Genomic DNA, 22063 nt, shown 5'->3' on the forward strand with positions numbered 1-22063 from the left:
GTCATTATAGGACAGCATTATTCAAACCTTGTCTCTGGACCATTCAGGAACACTTAACGCCTATTGGCATAAAAACGTTTCTAATTGTCCCGCTGAAAAATAAAACCCTATCCCAGGGTTAGGTATTCTGAGGTAGGGTTTCCTCTAACTTTTTGTCTGCTCCTTTCATATTTATTTTGATCATGACAAACTCCCCAGTCCCTGCCGGGGACAAGCATACCCATAACATGATGCTGCAAATAGGCATTGAGTGTTTTCTGAATTGTCCAGTATCCTTTCTGAAAATCAGAGACAAGGTTTGAATATTTCTGTCTATCAATGACTCCCAACCAAATTTTCTGAGCTTGAGAAATAACATTTTTTTTATATAGAAATGTTGCCCTTAGAGTTATTTTTCAAAATGATTCACAGCTGTTATCACAGCCAAAGGTGCTTCTAACAAGTATTTACTCTGGGGTGGGAAGACATGCAATCAAGACATCTTTGTTTTGTTATTTGTAGTTAATTAGGAACATTTTCTATAATATTTATTTCACTTTGAAAATGTGGAGTAGGTTGTGTAGATCAGTATTAAAAAAAATGTATTCCCTTTTGAGATAAACATTTTAAGGCATAGAAATGTGTATACCGTGCAAGCGACTGCATATCTATTCATCAAAACAATATAAGGGATGCATTTTCTGTCAACTAATGAGGAAACTACCCTTGAGGGAACCACTAATGTCATGCCATGATGTAATTTCACATAATTTTCACAATATAATAGAACACTAAAACTAGAACAGCATTTACACTTTCCCTTCAGTTTGGGACATTTAACTTCTGTTATGGCAAGGTTAAATGTCTGACATAAACACTATAAACACATGAGCCATCTGTTTGGCTGGGGGTTATCCCAACGTGACTGAATTAGCTGTGCTTTAAAGGGAAGGTCACTGCAATCAACTCGTTAAAGTGGAGAGGTAGAGAGAGCACACTCCGCCCCTCTGGACAGGTAATCTGATTGTAGATTGGGGCAGTAAAGAACTGATTACCTGATGGGACTCACTCTCAGTCAGATCACAATTGGTGATGGTGGACATGACCGGAAACATAAAATAATTTGACTGGAAGAGACCATGCAGGGTGGGGGCGAGGAAAGAGAGATAGTGTGGATGAGGTGGGGAAGGGATTGGGGAGGGAGGGAGGGGGGTCCACTGATGAGCTGAAAGGAGGATGGTATATATAGGAGGAAGTGCACGCCTTGATCCAGAAATCAATCCACTGTGTTATCGCCTCAGCAAGAGAGATAGAGAGAAACACAGACAACAAGAAGAAAGAAGAGAAAGAAGTAGACCAGAGAGACAATCCGTGTGCGGGCGAACACAGATACACACACCCTCACACAGTGACCCACAGATATCAATCCAGCCAGCCGTGATGCGTGTGTTGCCAGTAATACTGCCCCTGCTGCTGTGTGTGGCAGTGGGGTTGAGCCAGGTGAGGGCGGAGGTGAGCTTAGTGAAGCTGTGTGGCAGAGAGTTTCTCAGGGCCGTCGTCTACACCTGTGGAGGCTCCCGCTGGAGACGGCTTCTCGACGAACCGGAGCAACTGGAGGGTGAGTTAACCATCTCTACCTTCTACGTTAAACCTATGTTACCCCCACTTTTCACTTTCTCCTCCTGACTACTTTTCCATGTTACCCCTTTTCTTTACATGCTTAGGTTTACAGACCTGATTATCCATTTCTGATCCATATCCTCCTACATACACTTCTTTAAACGCATTTCATTTAGTATCGTCACTTAAACTCAGATTTCCACTCACACTTTATGTCAGGGGTTATTCCACTTGATGAACAGAGTTACATGAATTGACCAGACAATGTGTCTGTGAGTCAGTGATGGGGTCTGTCTGCAGTGATGTACAGTGACGCTGCTCCAGTGGGGTGTGCAGTCAGTCAGTCAGTCAGGAAGTTGATCCTCCGGCTGGGTCATGGAGGTCTGTTACGTTGTACAGTCCTCTGGAACATTCAAACCCAGTGGGACCGAGGTCTCCTCATCTGATTGTGACGCTGACGCTATCAGGGTCAGCCAGCATGTTCCCACTGGACAGACAGCACCAGGCTAACCCAGTTAGCATATTAGCCATGCTCATTAGAACCAGTTAGAGGAACAGATTCTGGACAAGACAGATAGCACCGGCAAAACCTGTACAATCATTTAGGGGCTTCCTCATTTGGCAGGACCACGTATAGCAATTACACTGTTAAGCATAGACTGCATATGAAATACCACTCATAGACAATCAGCAAGCAGTGAGAGAGAAAATATATTTCTGGCTTGGATAACATATTTTTGTTGACTGCTTTCATTCTTAAATAGGTGTTTTTGTAAAGCAAGATGGTATGAAATACCTGAACTCATATTAGACTGTAATAGCATGCTATTTTTATGTGATAATTAATGATATTGATCAATGTCATGTGCAGATTTGGCAAATGGGGAGCTGCAGCAGAGCAGCCTGGAGGACCTGAAGGCCAACCTGGGGTCAGAGTTCAGCAGACGGGACCTGAACCACATGCTGACCACAGTGTGCTGCAAAATGGGCTGCAGGAAGAGTGACCTCGCATATCTCTGTTGAGACCTGAGTGTCTTTGTGGTTAACCTTTCAACTCCTCCTAATCAGACTTGCTCTCCTCCTATCCAAACCGGTCTTACCTTCTTCCCGAAAAACAGAAATAGGGTGCATTTGTTTTATCTCACCCGGTGCCCCGGTGTCACTATTCGACATTGGAACGGTCTAAAATGTCCAAACTCCCCTCACCCGGTGAGGTAAAACCAATGCATCAATAGGAAAAAAAAGTGAGGTTTTATATTATATCCTCAACCATTTCAGCCAATCACAATACTTGCACAGAATAATCAAAAATAGATGCATGAAATAAGAGCTTAATAAAGATAGAGCTTTTTAGCTAGTTGTTATCATAGATTTAGTACATAGTAGTGGTTGAGGGGACTTTTACAGGTCGTGTCTATGTGTGTGGATTACAAAGAGGAACTTTTTCCGTCATAGTTTGTATCTCATGAAGTTTATGCACAGGATGGAAACCAGCCTCTGTTAAATGTGTCAATGATGAGAGAGTTAAGAACCAAAGCTGAATTCAGGGACTTTCATGTAACTTTTTGAAAAGACTAGTCCTGATCGTACAATACATTTTTGCTAGCCCTAGTCTAATAAATGTTCTTACATGCTTGACATGCATGGGAGTGTGATTCTTTTATTTCTCTGTTACGTGAGTAACAGTGTGACGCTTTAATTCACTGTGGATTATTGCAGCGCTTTGATCATTTTGACTCACGGCATTCTTTCATTACATACTGTTAGTCATAAGCTCATCTCAATCTATCTTAACATGAGCAGTCTGCAGTTGCCACACACATTTTTTTTTAGGCCTCATGAACATAGTTCAACGGTCATACCCCATCAGAATCCAAAAATGTAAGATTGTAAACAAAGTCAATGGAAACGTATAGCTTTGAAACACTATTAGAACTATAATGTTGATATTATGGATGGTCAGTCCTTGAAACTATCTCGGTCTATGAATTTGAGAGGGATGATATTTTTGTAACCTCATATTTCATCCTCTGGGAGAAGATGATCTGAATGTTTGGCAGAGGAAATACACTGAGTGTACAAAACATTTCCATGACATTTCCTGACCAGGTGATGCTATGATCCCTTATTGATGTCACAGGTTAAATCCACTTTAAATCAGTGTAGATGAAGGGGAGGAGACGGGTTAAAGAAGGATTTTTAAGCCTTAAGACAACTGAGACATGGATTGTGTACGTGTGCCATTCAGAGGGTGAATGGGCAAGACAAAATATTTAAGTTATTTTGAACTGGGTATGGTAGTAGTTGCCAGGCGCACCGGTTTGAGTGCGTCAAGAACTGCGATGCTGCTGGGTTTTTCACACTCAACCGTTTCCTGTGTGTATCGAGAATGGTCCACTGCCCAAACGACATCCAGCCAACTTAACACAACGGTGGGAAGCATTGAATTCAACATAGGAATCCACAGCAACCCTGTGGAACTCTTTCGGACAACTTGTAGAGTCCATGCCACGAAGAATTGAGGCTGTTCTGGGGGGGTGCAACTCAATATTAGGAAGTGCAGAATTCTAATTCTTCCTAGACAAGTCACAACCATTACGGTTATTGAAAGGAAATCATTTGCATCCATACTGAATTGGACCAAAATAACAGAATGCAAACAAATTGATACGCCTACTTTATTTCCAAGAAAACGGACAATGATTGAAAATCTTGATAGCATAGTAGGTCATCCCGCATACGTTTATAACATGTCATTAGTACGGTACGTTACATTAAACAATTGCATATTCAGTATCCTGTGCATTGGATAACACAAATAGATGAAAAAAAAACCCAAATATATCCATAGAAATATAAACGAAGCAAACAGAAATATATACAGGACATTGAATTAAACCACAAGGCTAATCATGATACAGTAACATCTCCGTTTGACATCCCTCGTAGCGCACAATCATAAACAGCTGCGTATTCGCAGGAAGGCTTAAAAGACGATGCAGTTACAGCCAACCTCGACGGGCTGTGCCGCACATCAGAACTCAAAATGGGTGGAGGACATATTGAATAGACTGCATTCGAGAGGGGAGAAACACTTCCGTTGTGAGTTGCAAAGAGAAAAGAGAGCTCCACACAACATGTGTCCAGCTCGTAACTTTTATTGTTGGTTTTTTTGTTTGGTTGGAAAGAAGCAAACTAAGTTTCCCCATCAGTTCCTCTGAACATTGGTCTGTACAAACACAGCTTGCACAGGTGATTGATAGAGAACGAGTACAGAACCCAAAGCAGTCTGGCTTAGCACGCCACACACAGACACACTCTCTGATTTAACAAAACAACAGGTCATAGAGTTGGTTGGTGGAGCACTTGACTTCAGGACTATACCGTAACTGTATGTAGAAGTACATTATATTATCCATGCCGGAAAACTTCCGCTCGAACCCTTGTTACTCAACTGCTGTACGGAGAGCTGCACCGCACCATTCATTAATGCCTTACATAGAAATGCCTGCTTTATGTTCAGACAACATGCAATCAACATGTAATCACAGCGCAACACCCTCTAAGACACTTCTATGACCGGCATAATCAATGGTGCTATGTAGCTTCATGAAGCACAGATATTATTTTTGACGTATTTACGATGCCTACATGAGGAGACCTCTTAAGTTAAATGTCATCACACACATTTTTGTTCTCTATGTTGAAGATCAGAGCATTCAGGGAGTTAATAACATTATCAGCACAGTGCTCTTCACATGAAATACGTTTTTTTTTTTGTGTGTGTCAGTTTAAAAAATATTCAGCTTATTTCTCGCTCTTATAGAGGACTGTCTGGAGTACACACACATAAATACAAAAAAAGCGTTTTGGTCATCTAACCTCCCTCCAAAAACCTCGTCACCATGTCATCTCACAGAGACCGTTACCATTATGCAAAATAAAGCCATGGATTCAAGCGCTGGTTGGTTTGATCTGAAGGGGAGTGGTCATGCTGTTTGATGCAGAATAATATCCATTCAGGGGGTTTCAGGTGGGTAGGAACGCATCGCGGTGAATGGGAATAGGGCCTAAAATGGTCAAAAGCTGACTGACGATCCATGGTCAGAACTTTCATAAAGCATGACGTACACATCCAGGTCGTTATTCATCTTGGGGTTTTTTTCTTGTAGTTTTATACCCCCTCCCACCCAATGCCCATATATACCTCAAATTGTCTGTTGCACTTGAGTTTTAAAAAATTATATCTCAAATCAATTCAAAAAATAATACCTTATACATTATACTGTACACAGGTTACCCAACTACACAAATAACAAAAAAGATCATTCAAATATGTATACCTTTAAGGATTCTAAATTGTGATACCATCAAATTATATTCATATACAGAGTCACATACTTTATACAATAAATCATTATCATCAATAAATAAAAAATAGAATGCTGTAATGTACTCTGAAGTAAGTCTGCCACTGCTGTCTCAGGAACAACAAAGGCTCTTTGACAATACAAGGAAAACAACAAAACGCCCTTTAAGATATATATTATCAATTTAAAATGACACTTTGTACAGGTTTTTCTAAAGGGAAACGTCTTATATTTGTTTTATATTGCAACCAGGAATTGACTTATTGTTGCAGCTGCCCAACTACTCAGGACTCAGGAATTATGAGAGTAAATGCTTCAACCGGGTATTAAATCAGTGCATTCAAAGAAGGGAGAGGAGGAGTGTGGTGGTGAATTACATCATCCAAATAAACAATGTCCTTTGACCCTGTAGTGCCTTTGTAGAGGGCATGCTAACAAATCAACTGTTAAAGCTATAAAAACTCCATTACCCAGAATCCTATGGTAGCTCTAACTGTGTCTAAACACAGGCATGCGAGAGGCAGTATGAGAAAGAACTAGCCCCTCTGTTAAGCCAGAGATCTGTATATTATGACGAGATGCTCAGGTCTCCGGCCCCTAACATTGGGAGGAGTCGTCCCAAAGGCGGGAAGGCAGGTGACAAAGCTTAAGTCCAAAAGGAAGCACACTGGGCTTATTTTGAAAAGATTTTGGCGAGAGCGAAACCTCTCACATCATGGTGCGCCTATTCATCTATAGTTCACGCAATGACACAACCAAGCAGTCTTCTTTTACATGCATCCTCATCCTCTCTTAGCATAACATCTTTGTTAATGCGTCTAAAATAAATAGTGTTTTGTTCACCATTGAAACTGTGGGTTTGTGGTTGCGGTGCGGTTGATTAGCTAGGCAGCTGCGTTAAGGGTTAAACAACACCACATCTTGGAGAGGGGAGGGAGACAGAGGCATGTAGCTTTAGAGAGGGTAAACCTGGGATGGGTGTCTATAACTGCAGCAATACAGATGTTCTGAAATGAATACATTTTACAAATACAATAATTACACCTTTAAAACTGTCCACAACGCTAAATGCAAGTTATACAATACTGCTGGGTACAGTAGGCGGTGTGGCCTGGGCCTGTCTATCTCGCAGGTTTAGAAAGGAGTGTTTGTATGTCTGTCTGTAGGGAGGTGGTGGTGTTGTAGGTTTCCATTACTCAGTCGAAGTCCATTGAGATGATGACGTTCAGTGTATTTGTTCAGTAGTGTTGTGCAGTAGTAGGGTGGAGTATCAGTTGTCTGCCAAGTATTTTCCTGAAAATGACAAACATGCTTAGATTACTATACGTTCGATACGCTTTTTGTGCCAAATCCAAAACATATTGCATGTTAATTATGTATTACAACAGCGTAGTATGACAAGTGAACAAGCTTATTCAAGTTGGTCACTCAGTGATACTACTATTCCATTGTTTAGGACAGGGTCTCTCACCTGCTGCGAACCTCTTCTTGACGAGTGAGAAGCGGTACCCGGGCCCTGCCAGCTCTATATCACAGCCTGACAGAGTGCTGCCCTCACTGGTGAACTGGACCGCCAGGGAAGAGGGCTTACTGGGACCCTCCGACAGCTGGAACCGTGCCAACAATGAGCCAACGCCTGGGGACGCACAGCGAGAGGGACACCGGCTCAACATGACAGCCATAAAAAAAAAATGGTCTTCATCAGTATGCTAGGAGTTGTAGCACTGAGTTTGTGAGACAACACGTTACAAATACAATGCTTTATCATTACTATATGCACAGACATCTCAAAACACACAAGTGCAACTCCACAGCACACAGCATATCATGATTGCATATCATGATTGTAGTTTGTCTGTTCCTTCCTGCCTGAAGGGGGGCATCCGTGAGCTCAGCCTCAGTGAGTTCATGTAAATGGGGAAACTGCATGTCATACAGTAATTCTAGAAGGTCGTACATAGATAATTACATTCAAAATAATGGATCCATCTCTGGACCTCTACAAGTCGAAGCCATGGGGGGGGTTCTACTTCACTAACATATAGAATTGTTTTAAGATGGTCATACCATGGATCATTTGCTATTTGATTTAGAATTTTAGGGCCCCTTTTAGGTATCCCACCCTCCCAAAAAAAATATATATAACAAAAATGTTATCAAATAAATCATATGGATTAAGGTTTTGAAGTGTCTGTCCTATATCTAGAAGATAATAAAAAAGCTCAGGAAATATATTTGTTTTTTTGGACACACCCTTATTTTTGTTGGCACAAAACTATCTCCATACTTCCATCCATTAGTATGAGTTGCCTTCAGATGAGTCCCGTGACACTTGTGGGGGTCGTAAAGCAAAACAGAGAACACCATTGTGTTCGTGAGAGTCATATTCGTTTGTAGCCTAAACGGTTCGGATGTTACAGATCATTTTTCGGGATGTCTCATGGTCTGGCAAACACCGCTGTATAGTAGCTCAGCCACCTTCCACTGCATATATCTCTAGCTTAAACTGATGGAATTTGATGGGGATTTGTCTATTATGTTACTTTGATTGACACACAGGTGTCTCAATGGACTCTTACGCAAGGTGCAAATTACGAAGGAGCCAGGGGAGGCTCAGCTCCCCTGAATGAGAGGTTAGCTCCCCTAAATACATTCTGTTTGTTTCAAATTTAGTGGTAAATATGTTTTACAGTGGTAAATATGAAAATAAAAGTTTCCAAATGAAACGAACACCCCCACATCAAGGTTCAAACCATTTATTTATATGTGGCAGCGTTGTCCACTCAGTAGTGTTGAATTGTAGCCTCAGCTGAGCTCCTTCACATATAGATTTTCCTCTGTACTTCCTCATTTTCGCCATTTGTTTGCCACGTGTCCTTGATAAAAAAAATAGCCTATGCCTCCTCATTGTTTGCTTTTGTCAGTCAGCTATTTAGAGAGCTCATTGCTTCGTTTTTCAGGTTGCGCGGGGGGTACTGTTGTTCTCCGTGTCATCCATGGACCATTTATTTAGCTTCATCATTTTCTTTTCGCTTTTTTTTTTTCCTGGATCAGCTGATGATGGTCAACAACGTCACTAGACAACAAGCCTACAGCTAGACACCAATGCGCATCCATTCCATCCAACAAGTAGGCCAGGGTTTCCTAAACTCTGTTCTCGGGACCCCAATGGGGTGCATTTTTTGTTTTTTCCTTGCACTACACAGCTGATTCAAATAATCCCCTAATCATCAAGCTTTGATCGTTTGAATCAGCTGTGTAGTGTTAGGGTAAAACAACTAAATGTGCACCGCTTGGGGAAACCCTGAAGTAGGGTATACGTTAATGACAATAGGCCTATAAGGTGACTCCTTCAGTTAGAAGAGGAACAACGTTATTCCTCTCGATTATTTTCCCCTCTCGATTTTGCAACGGCAGAGGCCTACATTATTTGGGATTTGTGTGCCCATTGGAACTGTTTTCACGGTTTAACATAATTAAATGTTACGAAGGCATAGTAACACTTGCAGGGCATTTTCAGAGATCTCCAAGATTCAGGAATCTTACAGGGTTTAGGTGAACTGTTCTAATTCAATTGTTATAAGCTTAATAATGACAAATAACACCGTCATAAATGTAATTCATGTAAGGAAAGTCAGGTAGTGTTTTATGTCAGGTCATCTGAGACGACTCCAAGCATTTTAACTCATGAATTATGGACAACTCATGAACGAGGGAGTAAACATGTTTGGATTCAACTCATGTATTATATTGAATGTAGGCTGCCTGTTCTGCGTGTGTTCATGTGTGTAAAATTGCCTCGGCTGAGAGGTTAGGCTGCCAGCAGTGGTGTAAGCCTAGCGGAGGGTTAACGAGTAAATGCCGTTTAACCATCCTTCCCAGAAAAACGCATTGAAAGTATAGGAAACGTTAATCACAGTTTACCCACTTTATTTTTTTTAACCACTACATCACTGGCTACCAGTAGACCTATTTGAAGTTCATGGTAATACACACTGTAGCCTAGTCTAGTAGATTGACTAGGTGTGTAATGGTGACAATCCTGTTTTTCCCCCGGGGTAGTTTCAAGCCCCATTTCAGGTGTCCCGACTGTTCAGGCTACAACAAAAGGTACATTTGTCAGCAACACGCATCAATTAATGTAGACCTAAATCGATGGCAAATCGCCGAATGTCATTAGGAACACTTTTTGGTGTTTTGTAACAGATGTCTATTTCCATTCGTCGCTTGGCGCGAGTATACATGCAGTTTGAATGCTGGAATTCTTTTGGAGTGGCCAAACATGCAGAGGTAGTCGACATTTAAGTGATTTGTTTGACAAATCAGATTAACATATCATGACGGGTTGTGTCATGCCACCTTAAAAGGTCATTCATTCGTACCTTTTAAAAATTACTTCTTTATCATTAGCCCCCTTTAAAACGAATATGGCACGACCTCCGAAATGTCATGGTGTAATTGCTCATAAGGATTTTAATTCCTAAACGTACACCCCAAATAAAGTTAGTTATGCAAAGCCAAGCTAGTAAGTATTCGAGCCTGTTATTGGCACAAGATTAGTACATTAGTGGAAACAAGGATAACACACGGTGTACAAAGCATTAGGAACACCTTCCTAATATCGAGCTGCACCCCCTTCTGCCCTCAGAACAGCCTCAATTTGTCAGGGCATGGACTCTACAAGGTTTCAAAAGCGTTCCACATGGATACTGGCCCATGTGAACTCCAATGCTTCCCACAGTTGTGTCAAGTTGTCTGGATGTCCTCTGGGTGGAGGACCGTTCTCCATACACGCGGGAAACAGTTCTTGACACACTCAAACCGGTGCACCTGGCACCTACTACCATAGGCACTTCAATCTTTTGTCTTGCACGTTCACTCTCTGAATGGCACACGTACACAATGCATGTCTCAAAGCTTCAAAATCCTTATTTAACCTGTCCCCTCCCCTTCACCTTTAACCTGTCCCCTCCCCTTCACCTTTAACCTGTCTCCTCCCCTTCACCTTTAACCTGTCTCCTCCCCTTCACCTTTAACCTGTCTCCTCCCCTTCATCTTTAACCTGTCTCCTCCCCTTCATCTTTAACCTGTCTCCTCCCCTTCATCTTTAACCTGTCTCCTCCCCTTCATCTTTAACCTGTCTCCTCCCCTTCATCTACACTGATTTGAAGTGGATTTAACAAGTGACATCAATAAGGGATCATAGCTTTCACCTAGATTCACCTGATCTGTCTGTCATGGAAAGAGCAGGTGTTCCTAATGTGTTGTACACTCAGTGTATGATATTATTAGTGTTTTCTCCTGGGCTTTGGTGTAAACAAGGTTATTTACCTCCATTTTCAGATTTCTGGGAAATATCAGGAATCTTCCACAGGATTCTCTGCTGCTCTGCGTTCCTGGAAGAACATAATCAAACGTAATCTGTTACTCTTTAAAAGCCAGGAATAGGTTTAATCTGGGTTTGGGAAACTGGCTTTTTCAAACTTGCTGTCTTCAGCACAGGGCTGAGCAATAGAGTCATGGGCTGTCTCCGGCTGGCGCAGCCTTCTACTTTTAATTATCAAATCAATTCAATTCAACAGAAACGTAATGTGTATGGTTCTGACACACAGTGTACTCCTCTGTCTTACCAGGCGGCAGGGGGAAGCACAGCCTGTAGCTTGGTGACCCCTCCGTCCACGTGGATCAGGAACTGGACGTTGTTGAGAGCCACGGGTGTTGTCATGGCGCTGCCGTTGTATTTGTAGTCTATTCGGAGGTCCGTGCTGGTGGGCACACACCGCCAACTGGCTGCCAGGTTCAGGGGTGTCGAAACGAGGCCCTGCGCTGATACCTGCCCACACAACAACCATTGAGATGAATAAACGACACAGAAATGTCCAGAGAAACTGTGCATAATCGAGTACAAGAGTTGCTGACCTGGTACTTGAGCATGTCCACATTGTAGTATGTTGCCTGGGGTTTCTGCTCAGCCACCCTCTTTAGATGGGTCATCAGGTTTGGCATGTTCACCCAGAAGTTCTTGCAGTCAGGGTTGGGTGTTGTGACGGTGTCACTACGTGGGCAATAATAGAACACAATACGCATTTCATCCTATGATCTAATGATTTATCCATCTTAACGTTATTCAACACCGGAGACACAACGGAGTACAGCACGAGTTCTATTTGCGTCTACCACCCGGAGGTCAGGACTACAGCAGCGCGGAGACTGCTAACGGAAACTCGTGCTACACAAAAACAACCGTGATGCCTTGTACGTACCAGAGTGCAGAATAACCTTGGAAACAGGTGGTTAGTCAAACCACTGGGACCAATTCACAGTGACTCAGAGCCCAGTCAGAACTGGAGTTGGGTGTATTGTTTTAGCACAGTATGGATTTTAAATGTTCGATTTGACGTGTTATAAATGCTACAGTGTGATGATGTCAAATTATAAAACACTCCAGTGTATAATGTCGTGAGGGTTCCAGTATAATGAGGGGGTGTTACAGTGGGCCTTTACCAACAGAGTAGCTGGGGGTTAGGCAGCACATGCTCCAGCCGGCTGTAGTTGGTTATGCTGAAGGTTAGCACGGCAGGGGACGGGTTATTGGCAAAGTGCCGAGTGATCCCCGCTGGAAACGACAGCACCATCTCACCTGTGATCTTCACAACACACCTTTAGACAGGGACAGGGGAGGAGGTGGTTAGAATGTCTAGAAGGGGACAACAAGTGAAGCAGGGAGATATAGAAAGGGTAAAAGACAAAAAAAGAGAGGGGAAAGAGAACGAAAGGGACAGCGATAATATAAAGGGAGCGAGAGATAAGAGGACAAAGAGAGAGACAAAGAGACAGAAAGAGAGAGAGAGAGAGCAAGACATACATTGACAGACATCTCTCTTATCAAGAGGTCTCTGAGTGGACCTACTTGTTGGGGTCGGCTCCTTTGAAGAAGGCATTGACTGTTTCAGTAAAAGCTGCCGCCACCGGAAGGGTGTCCTGTGCCCCCATGGTGAGAGGGCTGGGGCCCCTGGAGCAGCCTGTTTTAAAATCAGTACACACACATTTAATAGCAATAAAGAGAGATAGGAGGAAGGAGAGAGAGAGAGAGAGAGAAGGAAGGAAGGAAGGAGAGACAGATAGAGAGACTCAGAGAAACAGACTGAAAGTAGACCAGAAGGAAACAGTATGAGAAGCAGAAAGAGAAAGACTATCAGCATTAAACACAATGTCTATAGTCCTCACAAACCAACAAAGCTGCTCTTCTCTCATCCCTCTCTTAGCAGCTCCGCTACATTTCTATCCATACGACCACTCCCGTTTCCTGTAGTACACCCCATTTCCAGTTTACCATCTCTCTCTCAGCGGCAGTGTATCGATGAAGATGGAGAACCAAAGCGCGTGTGAGAGAACCACTGAGAACCAATACCTGTGTATGATTGGTGGGTTTTTCATCTATAAAATCTCATCGTCTTTGCTTGTGAAATAAATATTTGGATGTACTATGTAAAGTCCCTCAACACTGCTGTACAACTGTACACAGAGTACAATTCCAGGTTTTGCTATATTTATGAGGACTAATAAAGGCCAGTTTCATTGTGATTCAGAAACACTGAAAAGCACTGAAAAGACAGAAAGTAAGACATATGAGAGAGAGAGCGAGAGAGAGAGAGAGCAAGAGAGAGAGAGAGCAAGAGAGAGAGAGAGAGAGAGAGAGAGAGCGAGAGAGAGAGAGCGAGAGAGAGAGCGAGAGAGAGAGAGAGCGAGAGAGAGAGAGCGAGAGAGAGCGAGAGAGAGAGCGAGAGAGCAAGAGAGAGCGAGAGAGCGAGAGAGATCATGCATAATCCAGACATGCTGTTGATGCCGAATCATTGGGACAAGATCAAAGATCAAAACCAAAACCCAGAAGACCAAAGAGAAGTGAGCCCACACAAAAAGAAGACGACAAAAACTAAAGATTAGTAGAGCACCTGAAGAATGACGATCTTTCAGGAAAAGACAGACTTGCGGCCACCGCATGTGAAATGAGAACGAATGACGACGCGAGGAGGAGTGTGAGAAAGACGACAAGGGGGCTGCATGTAGAGAGGCTCGGGAATGAGCTTGGAGGCAGTGAGTGGCGGGCCATGGGATGGAGGGGTGAGAGGAGGGAGTAGGAGGGGGGGGGGGGGGCTTGCACAGATGAGGCCCGGGCCGGGTTGGGGTGAGTGTGCACACTACAATTAGCCGTTGTGCAGACACAACTTACCTTCAAAGGTTAAATAAAACTTTCCTCTGTCAAACCAAACCAGGGAAGGCTGGTCATTCTCTGTGGTAGGGGGAGGGGGAGGGAGAGGAGGAAGGGAGAGTGGGTGAGGAGGGCGGGTGAGAGGGGGGAGGAAGAGAGAAGGACAGTAGCGTGAGTCACACGGCAGGTCTACCACACATCACAGTGAGGTGAGGTGGGGCATGGCACAGCAAGCCAAAACAGTGCCATGACAGAACAAAATGGTGTGTGTCTGTCTTTGTGTTGGCTGCCTACGAGCTTTCACACTATTGTGGTGACCTGAACCGTATTGTTCTGGCTCGGATAATCCCTTTCTACATTGTCCTTTCCAGCATGGTTCAAGGCAGCAAAGGATCCATAGCCAGGTCAGAAAAGCGTTGACCAGCTCTGCTCAGCTCAGTAGTGTGAAATGGGTACATGTGTGTGTGGGAAGGGGCACGACCAGGTGAAATAAGGTATCTCTTGGTGGATGGCGGATCTCTAGGGGCGTGGCGAAAACAAGCCAAGCCTGGAGAGGACTGACTGGGAACGATACCTGGCAGATCGTTCGTACTGCACATACAACGTTCATCTACACACTGCTATAGAAAACCCTTCATTACCATTATCATTACATGAATACTTTTACATCACATGCCAATAGTAGATTATTTTCTTTTGTGTCACACCGGCCATTGTCTTTCAGAATAAATTGACTCTGGCTGTTGTACTTGATGATGTACACCAGGGGGCGGTGATTAGGGTAGAACCAGGGGTGCTGGAGGGGGTTGTTGGGCTCACTGTTAAGGTGTGACCGCTGAGGGGGTGGTTGGGACCTTGGGAGGTTGTGAATGGATGGATGGAGTGGAGGTGAATGGCGGACAGGTGTTCTGATGGGGGGTTGCATGGTTAGAGAAGTGGAGAAACATGTTCCCATGGGTGGAGTGAGAGGGTGAGAAGGCAGAGGCTAAGGGGAGGTCTAGTACGGGGGGGGGAGGGGGGATCAGGGGGAGAGGTTGGGATATGGGCACCGGAGAGCTCTCTCACTGGCTGCCTGCCTGTCTGTGATGATCGGAGTGGTGAGGAAGAGGGTGGCGCGATGAATACCAACCAGTTGGAGACACTCAGGCTAATTCTCCTGCCAGACTTCAAAAGCAGCTAGGCTCTGTTTCTATCACAGTGTGTGTGAGTGTGTGTGGATCTAGAGTGCCAACAGATGCCACAGAAGCTCTTCAGACAGGCTACACTCTTTACACACAGGAACACACACACACACACACACACACACACACACAGCATGGTTGAAAACACAGTGCACAATGCACTCCATACAGTACACACATATCACACAAAAATGGATGTTGCCGTGGTGATGTGGGCAGCAAAGGATGGACAGTCATAAAAAAAACTAAAAAAGAACCTTGTAGGAGTGGGATGATAAAAAACAGATGCATGGCATTTCAGGTTTATCATTGGGATGCTTTTCATTCAACACTTATCAAAGTGAAAAATGAAATGAAATCTGTGGCGTACTCCAATATCTCAGTTCAAAGTTACTCCCCTCATATGATAGCTGCCATCAACTCTGAGATGGATTGACAAAAACAAAACAAACAAAGCAAGAAAATTATAATGGGTGGATGGACCTATGACATCAGACGGTCTTCAAAGCTTGGGTGGAACATTCACCACTCCCAGAGTGCCACCCCCTTCCTCTCAGACAGCCTCCCTCCATCCAAATTATAGAGTACCTCCCAGGTACCACCCCGCCCACTCAGAAAGCCTCCCTCCATCCACACTATACTGTACCTGCCAGGGAATCAAAGGGCCTCCCAAACGTGGGCAGTTTGTCTACAAAAGCATCATCTTCTGACATCACAAAAAGCGACAGCCCAAAAGCAAAAAAGGACAGAGCAAAAAACAAAACAAAACAAATGCAAATCAAAACAAAGTAAAAACCATGTCAGGAATAATGGTAATACATTTTAAAAAGTGGACAGTGTCACAGTAAGGAGGGCACGTTGTGAATGAAAAAATTATGGGATGTGGAGAGAAAAACTCAAATACAAAAATCTATGGGATGAGAAACACACAAGGCATGATCAGCATTTAAATTGTGGGCTCTCTGCTCAAAGCCTACTTAGGTTGCAAATCATATTCTACTGTTCTCCTCACAGATATAAAGAACATGACATACACTACCGTTCAAAAGTTTGGGGTCACTTAGAAATGTCCTTGTTTTTGAAAGAAAGACAAACATTTTTGTCCATTAAAATAACATCAAATTGATCAGAAATACAGTGTAGACATTCTTAATATTGTAAATGACTATTGTAGCTGGAAACGGCCGTTTTTTTATGGAATATCTAGATAGGCGCGTACAGAGGCCCATTATCAGCAACCATCACTCCTGTGTTCCAATGGCACATTGTGTTAGCTAATACAAGTTTATCATTTTAAAAGTCTAATTGATCATTAGAAAACCCTTTTGCAATTATGTTAGCACACCTCAAAACTGTTGTTCATTATTAAAGAAGCAATAAAATGGGCCTTCCTTTAGACTAGTTGAGTATCTGGAGCATCAGCATTTGTGGGTTCGATTACAGGCTCAAAATGGCCATAAACAAAGAACCTGCTTCTGAAATTTGTCAGTGTATTCTTGTTCTGAGAAATGAAGGCTATTCCATGCGATAACTTACCAAGAAACTGAAGATCTTGTACAACACTGTGTACTACTCCCTTCACAGAACAGCGCACACTGGCTCTAACCAGAATAGAAAGAGGAGTGGGAGGCCCCGTTGCACAACTGAGCAAGAGGACAAGTACATTAGAGTGTCTAGTTTGAGAAACAGACACCTCACAAGTCCTCAACTGGCAGATTCATTAAATAGTATCCGCAAACACCAGTCTCAACGTCAACAGTAAAGAGGCGACTCCAGCATGCTGTTGCTGATAATGGGCCTCTGTACTACTATGTAGATATTCCATTAATTTTTTTTTTTTTTAAATAAGCCATTTCCAGCTACAATAGTCATTTACAACATTAACAATGTCTACACTGTATTTCTGAACAATGTGATGTCATTTTAATGGCCCATTTTTTTTGTTGCTTTTCTTTCAAAAACAAGGAAATGTCAAGTGACCCCAAACTTTTGAACGGTAGTGTAAGTACCCAGCAAACATTTACCACATCAGGCTTCGTTTAAGGGATGATTTAAAATGTCGCTCTCTGGGATTAATACCATGTGTGTCTTTATGACTGACTGAATCACCTCGTAATATACTGTAGGCTCTTCTGACAATAACCTTCTCCCCCAGCTGAGTGAATGGTTACAGTATATTTAACCATTCCATTACGACATATTAGGCATGTTGTAGTCGTTACCACATCCACAGAAATGCAGTGTACATTGAGTGAATACACTGAGTGAGTGTAATACATTACACTGAGGGAACACGGTAACTCAAGAATTCGCTGGAGGAGTGCATGAGGATTTATTGAGAGAGAGTTGAGAGAGTCACAGAAAAGCACCGGCGATGGACGCCGCCATCTCAGCAGCAGCAGCACAGAGATTGACCGAAGCAAACACTCAACACAGGTAACAGCACAAGTACTGTAACAGTGGCACAGGTACAGTAGCACAGGTAGTGATGAGAGAGATGACGCGGCACACACACCTGACACAGAGACAGTGAGATCTTTACCGACGGTGGGGGTGGTGGCTGCACTCAAGGAGTTGTTGGAGGAGATGGAGGAAGTGCTCTCGGCCCGAGCCAGGGGGGCGACTGGAGGAGGGCTGGACGAGTGACTGACCGGGGGACTAAAAGGCCGGCTCTGCATGGGGACAGAGTGACAGAGAATAAAGATAGGTATCATTTTAGTGATATGATTTAATTATCAGTACTTTAATGTTCAATCATCCTTTTTTTGGGGGTGGGGGGGCTAAACGTCAAGAACACTTGAAACTAACGGTCAAATATCTACAACAGGTCAATTGCGGATGTACCATAAAGTATAAAAGAGGTATTGTTTACGAGGAGGAGTGTGCTGCTTGATGAGGTTTGAGGTTTTTATTACTGTATCACGTACCATATCCCCTACACTGTTTTTTTATATATATAAGAAGAGTTGTTACTGTGCAAGTAGGGTGTTATTACAGTGTGTAGTAAGTCAAGTGTAAACAAAGATATGATCACGTACCACGTCCCCCATGCTAGGTTTCCCGGGAGGCAGTTTGGGTCGTGAGGAAGGGCGTGGCGGAGGTGGGGGTGGGGTGGGGCTGCTGACAACAGCTGATGGAGCTGACGGTGTAGCAGGTCGAGCCGGAGAGGATGCTCCTGCAAGGGGGACAAGAGGACACCTGGTTTAGAAGAACACTGGGACATCACTGTCCAGAGAAATCTAAAATCAACATGTGGCGAGATCCTAGAACATCAAAACAAAACTGACCAGAAAGTCTCTAGAACAGGGGTGACAAACTCATTCCACGGAGGGCCTAGTGCCTGCGGGCTTTTTGTTTTTTCCTTTCAATTGAGACTGAGACAACCAGGGTAGGGGAGTTCATTACTAATGAATGACCTTAATTCATCAATCAAGTACAAGGGAGGAGCGAAAACCCACAGACACTCGGCCCCCCGTGGAATGAGTTTGACACGAGCTCTAGAACATCTAGTTCATTCTAGAACAATGACTGGATAAGCTGGTTTCCTGTTGACGGAACAGTATGTTTGATTAAATTTCCACTGAGCTAAATTGAATTGGATAGAACGCCAGTGAAACACAACACACACCAGTCCACCATGGCTATCTATGAGGAAGGTTTTGGGAGACAGTAGTGCAGGGGTGTCAAACATATGTCCCAGGGGGGTACATTCTGGCCGCTGGTGGTTTGAGTAATATATATTTTTTTAAATAAATATACTTTAAAATGATTACAACTGTGTAGAAATGATAATGGACCTGTATTCATACAGGTTCTTGACTGTCCAGGCCGCAAATAATCACTTGACAGTAAAGGAGCATTGTAAATTCCAAAATCTATGGATAGAGGACTATTTTATGCCAATTTTGAAGGCAAGGAAATATAACAAATTACCAGTACGGCCCTCTGGACCTCATTTAAGATCAAATGCGGCTCCCGGGGCAACATTTGTTTGACACCCCTGCAGTAGTGGGTGATATGATAATTTATTTTTTTAAACACTCTGGACTCAGTCAGTCACTTTATTGTTTATCCTGAGGGCCTATTTTCCCACAGGGGGACAAGAAAGTCAGAGCCAGAATACCCACTCATCCCGGCATTCCGAAGTGCTGTGTCAACAGGATCTGTCCCAGCTGTGTTTTCAGTCCTGAATCCGGTTGTTCCATGTGTTAAACTAAACTAACTAATGCCCTTCATCATGGTCACATGCACTACACACACAGAGTCAGGTCTACACTACACTCTTCTCTTTTTAGTCTGCAACAGAACAATACTGCATAACGACCGTCAAAATTGTAAAGCACCTTACATAGACGACAACAGGGAACAACGGGTTCATTGGCTTAGGGATCTTAACCCACTTCTTTCTGATAACACACACACACACACACACACACACACACACACACTTACTTGATTTTGTAAGACGAGCTGTAGGTCTAAACAAGAGCAGTGTTTCTGTACAGTACCTTCTCTTATATAGTATTAATGTGAGGATTGTGATCAGCCCTGATATGGGAATCAGTCAGCATTAATCTAACCATTAAGCAGCGTAATGAATATAATTATCCTACTCACAGCTGATTTCAATGGGCCGCTCCAGTCAAACAGCAAGCCACCTAAGCCCAATCCCTGCCTTAAATAGATGGTCATTATGTTCCTAGTTTTTAATCATCCAACATGTATTTATACAGATAAGTCACTTGAGAACAGACTCTTTTACAACCTATCAAAGTATGTGCTTACACTAGCTGACTGCGTTATACATCAGCACATCTCTACGGGCTGAGACTGATGCCGACAGTGGTCAGGTGGGTTGTGAAGTAATGGATGGGGGTGTTGTGTAGGATGAGTTTAGCCTTCAGGGGTACTCACCACTACCCGTACCCCCTGTCGTTGGTCCTGGAGAGGACACCACTGCCCTGTATGTAGGGGGTGGAGGAGGGGGAGGTGCAACACGGGACACCTGGCCAGCATCTTTGGGTGACAGGGTGGTGGTGGTTTCACTGAGGTCCTCTTTCGGAGGGGCAGGTGGGACAGGCAGAGCTGCTGCTTCAGGACTCCTCCGTTCCTCCGCGGCCAAGACGAGGGGCCGGGGGATGGTGCGTGAGGGTGCCTCTATAGGGGCAGGGGGGCTGGTGGGGGAGACAGGTGTGCTTGCTTTGGGAGAAGAGGGAACTGCAGAGGGGACAGGGGCAACGCTCGTGGGTGAGGTGACAAGGGGAGCAAGGGCGATGCTGGAGGTTAGGTCGAGAGTGGGGACAACAGTGGGTGTGGGAGTGGGGGGTGGTGTAGGGTCCTTTGGAGGAAGTGGTGAGGGTGGGGGTGTAGGGTCTTTCGGCGTGGGTGGGACAGTGGGTAGGGGGGGCACTGGTTCATCTGTAGGGGGTGGGGAGGTGGGTAATGGAGAGACAGGTTTTTCCTGTGGGGGAGGGGAGGTGGGGAGAGGGGAGAGAGAGGGGGCAGGGACATGGTCATCCAGAGGGAGAGGGGAGGTGGGTACAGGAGGGGCGGGGGGATCTTCTGGAGGGGGTGGGGACGTTGGTGGGGGTGGTTTTTCAGAGGCTGCGGATTCCTCCTCGCTGAAGCAGATCCACTTGTCGGCAGATTCCTCGCCAAAGGCAGGGGGTTCCGCTGGGCCGAAAATGTTATCCAAGTTTGGGACGGAGGTCTTCCTCCCTGAGCCTTCTGCCTTTATTGACAAACCTGACAGACAGAGCCACGTGCAGGGAGAGAGGAGCAGAGCAGTTAGTATGAGAATGAGTGAGAGAGATTGAGAGAGTGAGAGAGAGTGACAGCAAATGCAAGAAAAAGTTAGAGGGAAGGAGCGAGGGAAGGGGGCTGGAGTGAGGGGTCGAGGGATGAAAGGTCTTACCAGCAGCATCTGCAGAGGGGGAGCCAGTCAGTGGGGGGGAGGTCGGGACATTCTTGGGCGGAAGCGGGGGCGGAGCTGCAATGATATCAGTGCATCCATGAACAGCCTGTCACTCTAAAGGGTGGCGCCATCTAGAGGCACCTGGTGGTAGTGCCTGGCTGTGCCACACCAGCTCAGCACAGGTAGGGAACTACCATACAGCCCCCATGCCATATATTACATACACCACCATGCATATTGCCCATAATCCATGCAGATGCAGGGGGGGAAGAAGAGGAAGACGCAATTGAATCATGATGCTCAACATTAGTATGGGATTTAATTATTTCTCTAATGACGGATGAAATGAGTGGGTTAGTACGGGTTGTGGAGGAAGAGTTAATGGCACACTTGTTCACAGACTCTCTCTCCCTCTGTTCATCCGTCCAGATCGCTCATTAGTTTCAGTCATGAGGGTGAGGTGGTTTATGAGGTGAGTTGATGGTTCCGTGCAGTCATTCCAGAGTCATTCCAGGAAGCGCAAACACAAATGGAAAACTTACTGCCTGTAGGGAAGGGTCTTGTGAAAGAGAAGTCTGGGCTCAGTGACTCAGACTCAGGTAGAGGAGCACCCCATACGCCACACACCACTGGCTCAGATATACCCACTACGTTCAGGACAGACAGGGGACATAACATAGAGGGGGCGTCAGTTTAATAAGCTAAAAATAGATACCTCTTGGTAAATGTATGTTAAAATATGCATGCTAGCATCTACAATAAAGACATGCATTGAATCTGAATTCTCGGA

General features: G+C 44.3%; 2 protein-coding genes across 4 annotated transcripts in view; one reads left to right on the forward strand and one right to left on the reverse strand.

Annotated features, from left to right (window-relative positions):
- Positions 1 to 1311: 1311 nt before the first annotated feature.
- LOC139407690 (insulin-like 5a) lies at positions 1312 to 3237 on the forward strand. The gene is made up of 2 exons (XM_071151538.1): positions 1312 to 1597; positions 2471 to 3237. Exons 1-2 carry the CDS (start codon positions 1420 to 1422, stop codon positions 2620 to 2622), a joined length of 330 nt encoding a protein of 109 aa, XP_071007639.1. The 5' UTR covers positions 1312 to 1419; the 3' UTR covers positions 2623 to 3237.
- A 1022-nt stretch (positions 3238 to 4259) lies between these two features.
- LOC139406794 (SH3-containing GRB2-like protein 3-interacting protein 1) overlaps positions 4260 to 22063 on the reverse strand; it is an 88936-nt gene continuing 71132 nt past the window's right edge. The window contains exons 14-27 of one of the 3 annotated variants that reach the window (XM_071149831.1): positions 21816 to 21920; positions 21274 to 21348; positions 20274 to 21104; positions 18398 to 18534; positions 17875 to 18031; positions 16006 to 16065; positions 14200 to 14259; positions 12880 to 12991; positions 12474 to 12629; positions 11889 to 12024; positions 11600 to 11802; positions 11301 to 11365; positions 7441 to 7605; positions 4260 to 7262 (exon numbers count right to left, since the gene is read on the reverse strand). In XM_071149831.1, coding sequence (XP_071005932.1) covers positions 7240 to 7262; positions 7441 to 7605; positions 11301 to 11365; positions 11600 to 11802; positions 11889 to 12024; positions 12474 to 12629; positions 12880 to 12991; positions 14200 to 14259; positions 16006 to 16065; positions 17875 to 18031; positions 18398 to 18534; positions 20274 to 21104; positions 21274 to 21348; positions 21816 to 21920 — 2285 coding nt within the window. In that variant the 3' untranslated portion in view covers positions 4260 to 7239. The remainder of the gene's footprint in view (positions 7263 to 7440; positions 7606 to 11300; positions 11366 to 11599; positions 11803 to 11888; positions 12025 to 12473; positions 12630 to 12879; positions 12992 to 14199; positions 14260 to 16005; positions 16066 to 17874; positions 18032 to 18397; positions 18535 to 20273; positions 21105 to 21273; positions 21349 to 21815; positions 21921 to 22063) is intronic. The other 2 variants (XM_071149830.1, XM_071149829.1) reach the window with 2 other exon arrangements.

The sequence above is a fragment of the Oncorhynchus clarkii genome, chromosome 4 (genome assembly GCF_045791955.1).
Source record: "Oncorhynchus clarkii lewisi isolate Uvic-CL-2024 chromosome 4, UVic_Ocla_1.0, whole genome shotgun sequence".
Taxonomy (NCBI): Eukaryota; Metazoa; Chordata; class Actinopteri; order Salmoniformes; family Salmonidae; genus Oncorhynchus; species Oncorhynchus clarkii.

Coding starts and splice junctions, on each gene's coding strand:
- LOC139407690 (XM_071151538.1), top strand. CDS start 1,420: ATGCGTGTGTTGCCAGTAATACTGCCCCTGCTGCTGTGTGTGGCAGTG. Junction 1,598..2,470: donor CGAACCGGAGCAACTGGAGG/GTGAGTTAACCA, acceptor TGTCATGTGCAG/ATTTGGCAAATGGGGAGCTG.